The sequence below is a fragment of the Opisthocomus hoazin genome, chromosome 17, assembly GCF_030867145.1.
Source record: "Opisthocomus hoazin isolate bOpiHoa1 chromosome 17, bOpiHoa1.hap1, whole genome shotgun sequence".
Classification (NCBI taxonomy): domain Eukaryota; kingdom Metazoa; phylum Chordata; class Aves; order Opisthocomiformes; family Opisthocomidae; genus Opisthocomus; species Opisthocomus hoazin.
This window is the reverse complement of record NC_134430.1, coordinates 3,456,543-3,463,005: the sequence shown is the minus strand read 5'-3', so window position 1 is coordinate 3,463,005 and position 6,463 is coordinate 3,456,543. Positions and strand designations below refer to the sequence as shown.

General features: G+C 37.0%; 1 protein-coding gene across 2 annotated transcripts; it reads left to right on the top strand.

Annotated features, from left to right (window-relative positions):
• The first annotated feature begins 530 nt into the window (after nucleotides 1–530).
• Nucleotides 531–3,446, top strand: LOC104326302 (fatty acid-binding protein, liver). 2 transcript variants are annotated; one of them, XM_009931075.2, is made up of 4 exons: nucleotides 531–680; nucleotides 1,720–1,892; nucleotides 2,184–2,273; nucleotides 3,335–3,446. In XM_009931075.2, the coding sequence occupies exons 1-4, from the start codon at nucleotides 548–550 to the stop codon at nucleotides 3,383–3,385; spliced, it is 447 nt and encodes a 148-aa protein (XP_009929377.2). In that variant the 5' UTR covers nucleotides 531–547; the 3' UTR covers nucleotides 3,386–3,446. The 2 variants fall into 2 exon arrangements, with proteins under 2 accessions (XP_009929377.2, XP_075294152.1); XM_075438037.1 differs by having other exon boundaries at nucleotides 1,699–1,892.
• Nucleotides 3,447–6,463: the final 3,017 nt, after the last annotated feature.

Below are 6,463 nucleotides of genomic sequence, written 5' to 3'. Positions count from 1 at the left end.
TTAATACATATGTAGATGCACATTACTGACAGCTACTGGATAAAGTAATAACTGATGGTGCCACTCCAACATAATTTTCCGTGTCCTCAAGTAATAGGAGGACCGCAATTTTGGAAGAACTAGCTGTGGATTTTAAGTCATCAGGACATCATTTAAGTCCAAGCGCCCACGGTACAGAATATTGTGATTATTAGGAAGTTCCTACTGCAAGACACTAATTACCTCTCTTCTATTGTAAATTATGCCATTTTATCTGAAGAATTCTGTCCAAAACACAGAAAATGTATTAAACACAGAAGTTGTGAACAAAAAGAAAACCACGCAACACTTTACAAGTTATGAATAACTACCCAAGTTCAGTAACCCACAATAAACATAACATCCCAAACCAGCTGGTCAAGGTAAGGCTTTCTACAAAGCAGAATGAACTAGAGGTTATGATCATTAAGAACAAATAAATGATTAATAATTCTTCTTTCACGGTTAATAATTAGCCAGTCATCTCACAATTTGGGCTGGCTTTTCCCTTTCCATAAATACCATCTGAATGACCAGGGACAGCCCTCGCTTTTCTGCTAGCACCACCGCCCTAAACTGCGTTATAACATCCATAATGGCATTCAATGGAACCTGGCAGGTCTATGCTCAAGAGAACTATGAAGCGTTTCTGAAAGCTCTTGGTAAGTGTCTAGCTACTTCTGAAATAATTTGCTCAGATTGCAACACTTTGCATGACATTTTTTATTACTGTATTTCTATTTTTAAATTTTGTTTGGGAAAAACTACCCCCTGCCAGGAAAGTCTGTTAAGTCTAATTTGGAAACGGAAAGAAGCTGAAAATTGTACAAATCAATGTAGAAATGTTACAGATAACCCCCAAATCGGTATCTTAACATTAGATGAGTCTCTCAGGAAAGAAGAGGTATATCAGAAATCAACTTGTTTTGATTAACACATAACTTCATAAATACATTTAACTAGAAACAAGTTGTCTATGATGTATACAGCTTTCCAATGTGCTATTGGTAGTGCACGCACTTTCTACAGCACTAGCGATTAACATATGTGATAGCTGTTTAGTAATCCTTAAGTAACAGACTTGGTGGTTATGACTTAGTAGGTGCCTACATTAATAAAAATGCACTTACCGTCTTGACAACCTTGACAAAACGTTCACATTGAGGGTTTTAAAGGTATGTGAGAGACATTCAGTAGAATAAAATTCAGTTACAGTTGAAAAGCCTAGTCCGACAGTATGATGCCTGAACCAATCCCTCTACTGCTAAAGGTAATAGTCCCAAATCATGCTAGAAACACCCCAACAAGGCAGGTCGAGGTTACTTGCACTGTTGCAGCTCTGACTACACCGATAACCCCCACCTCCAATCTCCCTGGGAAGAGGGAGGGAAACAAAATAATACACACATGGTTTTCGTCATGGAGAAATGTCATCACGTGGCAAGCCGCTACTGAAAGAAACAATACATATTCTGACACAAGACTAATGAATATAATATCAAAATCTATACAGACTAGATGGAATGGAAGAATATGCCCATAGATAAGTGAGGAATCCAAAATAGGATTTGTCTGTTAACTTGGACATCCCTTCCTATTACTGGTTTGTATCTTTTGCACCTTTATCGGAGAAAAGCATTTGCTATTTCATATCAACACACTACTTCATAACAGAAAAAGTCCTTTTTGCCTTTTTTACAGCATTGCCAGATGACCTTATCAAACTCGCCAAAGATATCAAGCCTATTATTGAAATACAACAAAAAGGAGATGACTTTGTTGTGACATCAAAAACACCCAAGCAATCTGTAACTAACTCATTTACGCTTGGAAAAGAGGCTGACATTACCACTATGGATGGCAAAAAGATGAAGGTAATGTATTTCGGGAACAGGTGCATCTCTTCATTCACCCTTATACTCCAGTTTCTGTGTATGAGTGAAATGTGTTTGTACCATTTCTATTAGCATACATTTCTATCATTTCAACAAACAGAAATGTTGCTTCTAAAACTCTTATTAAAATGCTGTGGTCTCCTATTTAAATTAGCAGATGTGATTATGAAGCATTGGTATAATTTATTTCCTATTTATGTAGTCCCCTACTTATTCTAATTAAATTTCAAAATATAAAATTTTTTGTCATTTTTAAATCTGCTTCAACAGTGTACTGTGAACATGGTAAATGGGAAGCTTTTGTGCAAATCAGAAAAATTCTCTCATGAGCAAGAAATTAAAGGAGGTGAAATGGTGGAGGTAAGTGTTAGAAAATAATGGCACATTAAGAAAAATGCTGAAGGAAAAAATGTTCTATGTTGTTTAGCTCATAGTGTAGGCTCAATACCTTAAACAAATCCTGGCCCCAAAATTACAACATTACTTGTAGAATTCCTTACACATGCTTAAATCTGCAGATGCAGAATTTCAGTATTTCAAAATAACCACAGTTAGTGGAAAATATTATTAGTATCCTTTATTATTCCTGTTTCTTATTAAAACCAACTGCCTTAGATGACTTTCCTTTAAGCATTCTTCATACATTTACTACATCCTGCTCAACAAATCTTTTTATTAATTACTACCCTGGGGCTAATTCTAGGCACTGAAGTGTGAATGGCTTTAGCTGCTGAGCATGTTGCAGAAAGACTCCTTGTAAATTCCTCTAGAATACTATAGCAGTGTTTCCACCCTCAGATTTATCCACAGCATTGGCTCTGAAAAGAAAGTAAAGGCTGAGCCAAATCTGAAAATTTACAACACACTTGTTCCACCTACAGTTCCTCAAAGTTCTTCAGTTAGTTCCAAATTGTCGGTACTGATGAAGAGCTCATTAGGCTCCCAAGAAGTGTCCACTTGGGTAAAGACTACTACAAGAATGACAACTACCTACATTGCAGTTCTACGGTTTTGGGCATACAATTTACTAAGATCATTTTGAGTATGTCAAACTACTTTTCTAACATTAAGTAAAGCAAAACACCAGGCAAAAGACCCCATTGTTATTTGGGACAGTGGATTTCTATTACAGGAAGCAGATCTTTCTGGTAGTATCCATGGTAGCTCTTAAAACAGAGTGATAAAATGTAGTTGATGATGGCATTTATATTTAGATTTTCCATCTTCAGAACTGGTTCTGTGAAAAAATTCTCTTTGGTGTAAATGTTATACATACATTTATAGGCAGATACTGTAAATGTATTTACTTGTGGAATAAGAAGGATTCAGATGTAAATTACAGAAACTTCTAGACATTTAGCTATAAATAGACTTCCTAAAGTCTAAATGAAAAACAAGTTATGCATATTTGTCTTCTACAGACTATAACTTTGGGTGGAGCAACACTTGTCAGAAGAAGCAAGAAACTTTAAAGACAGATCACCTTCTTTGTGACATCTTTACATACCTAAAATAAAGTGCAGTCTCCACAAAGTGTGATACTTGTTATCTGAAAAAAATAGTAGAAGGAAATAATTATGACTTCTGTTCTCCTTTCACACACATATCGCTTCCCGTTATTATCAGACTGCGTTTTCCCTTACAGTTCCCTTCTATACTCAGAGTGACAGAAGTCTGTCTCCCAGACAACCAATGCTGGACATTAACTGGAACATTATGATTTATCATAATAATCCTTGGGAGCAGACAAAAGCTGACATAAATGCTTCTTGATTTCTTACATACTCAGTGAACATATTCAGCTTTAGTTCCTTTGTCTAATAAAGTTTAGTCTTCTACTAAAACCTTTTCTCTATAATCTAGTCAGCAAAGAACAATTAGACATTTGTTTAGTTGATCTGCACCACATGTCTGTAACAGGAATAGAAACAGTAATATTTTAAAAGCTATGAAATATTTAACAGTCATAAACAATTACAAAGTAATAATAGGAATGACTGCTCTTAAACTGAAGTACACAAGAGTACAATTAAGCAAAAATGAGGCACTACAAGTGCAAAGGGAATTGAACATTCTTCCAACGTACTCGCAGTATCTGCTTGTCACAGTTCAAGTTTGTGAAGCTCAAGCTCTAGACCATTTAGGTTCAGATTATGGCAGGACCCATGCCTATAACCATTTCTCTGTTCACTGCTGATTAGATCCTACTATTATATTAGTGATCCTATTTCATACTTTTTAAAGTCACCGCAGTTCTGTTAGAACTGGTCTCGAGCGTAAGACCTCCATGAAAAAATTTGCTGGACTGATTATGCAAAAAAAAAAATCCTCATGGGGACATTTTATTCTAACTAAGAGCGCTGAGTCTACATCTTCCGATGCTAGGAGAAGAGCAGTTTGTGAGGGGGGAGGTTGTGTTTTAGTTAATAACACTTGCAATGTGATAAAAGCAATCTGAGAAATGTATTCTCATTCTGGGATAAGGCTGTCCTCATGAGGAGTTTTACTGGTGCAACTGTGCAAGTATCATTGTGTTCATTTTGCTTCCCAGGCAGTTCTAATGCTAAGTACTCTTTTGTAGACTGAATTAAATTCCATGTGAGTTACACATAAACAAGGTCAACAGAACAGAAATCAAGACACTGGTAAAACTCAGGGAGCAGGCTGCTTTAATGCATCCATACTGCAAAAAGCCATATAAGAGCTTGAAACACTTCTGTTTGGAAGTTGCTGGGTAACTGCTGCTAACTCCACAAAGAAACACTACAAAACAGAGCGTAGTTTTCCAACAGTAAATTCATAGAACACTGCAAGTCTTCACTGACCAAATGCTGTATCAGTAAGTTGTAGGATACAAAATACAAGATGCTTCAGGTTTATTTCTAAACCAATGCAGAGATTATTCATTACTCTGAACACTACACTTATAAACCCTGTTACAAAACAATTATTTGCTTTGATACATTATGACATAAAATGGAAATGTTGTTAAAGCAAAATGCATATGTATTTGTTTGGTTTTAAAAGAAACATTAAGGTCTTATTTTTGTTCAACAACTACTCAGGTCCTGCTCACTTGACATTTTATGCCTTGCAAACTCGCTTCTTCCCTATTCAAGCCCTTATCAAAGTTCCACCTCAACACATGGCAACTGATATACAAAGGCGGTTTAAATTATAGGCTGTAGATACTACATACTAAAACCACACTAATCCTATACGGAACTTCAACTGATGCTAAACCATTTTTAATCGAAAGCACTAAAAATTCTGAAAATATTACTTCACCATACTTACTTCACAATTGCAGTGATTTAGTATTTCTGACAACTGTGCCAATCTTTTCAATCCAATGGCAATATTCTCCTGCCACAGCACATCACAGATTTAGGGGGAAATACTTGGTGCATTTCTCTTCATGAAGTCAAAACCTGAAGGATTTTGATCAGATTGCAAACCTTGCCCCATTGCCCAAAGTAATTGATCATTTCTGGATGACAAAGCCTTATAGGTTTGGACAATAGTACTGAATCCACTCCTCTACAAAACGAAGTGAATTTTTCTGCAAAGGACTTCATATTTATAATCTTATTTGGATCTTGTTGAAAACTGTTCATTTCCAATTTGAAAAGCTCTGAAATGGTAATCCTGGCAGCAAGTATTTCTATCCATCACCAAACTCCACTGTCCAGTGATTCCATTGTTTTTCAGAATGCCTAGAGAAGGAATTTCTTCTGCTTTGTGTCACTCACTCCCACCATAACTTCAGTCACTAATGTGCTTTCTTGATTTTCATGTTCTTTTGATGACTTCTGTAAACAGACCTGTGTATATACTGCGCAAGGTAACAAACTCAACCTGCTGCAAGCGCACTTAATGCAGAATAATGTTAAATGTAAATATTAAATGCAGAAAACACTGCCAGAGAACCCCCATCTCTTTTCAGCAGAGTCCTGAACACAGACCACTGTGCATACAACCATCATAATTTTCTTTTTTTCAGAAGAGCAGCATATATAGCTGACACATATCTCCTGTGTCCATGATGGAACTTCATCTGTCACTCAAAACCTGGAGAAATGTCAGGCAATTCTGAGTGTGAGAATGCCAGGATACGAACAGTGGTGACCACCCACGAGCCTTCATTCATATCCAGCCATTAAACAGTGTAAATACTCTACTGACAGATGTCAGGGCTGCATCAACTCTGTGTCTTTCTCTCTGACCTGCGGTTTGCTGAAAATTCCTCACATCAGCAAAGATGCAGGCGTGCTAATTATTGAACCCATCCTCAAATCACCTGTAACTGTTCAGTCACAGATCGGCCATTTATTTGCCTGCATACTTGTGGTGAGTCACATATAAGGTGTTAAGAAATAATCTCTCTACCTGCCTACTTTATTATTCTCATTACACAAATGGCTTTAGTAAAAAACGGCTGGTCCTTTGCAAGCAGCGCTGCTCTACAGCTGGCTGATGAAAACTGCCGGGGCATGACGATGCTGTCGCTGACGGGGCCGCAGAACAGCGATCCCTCGAGCCATGGGAAA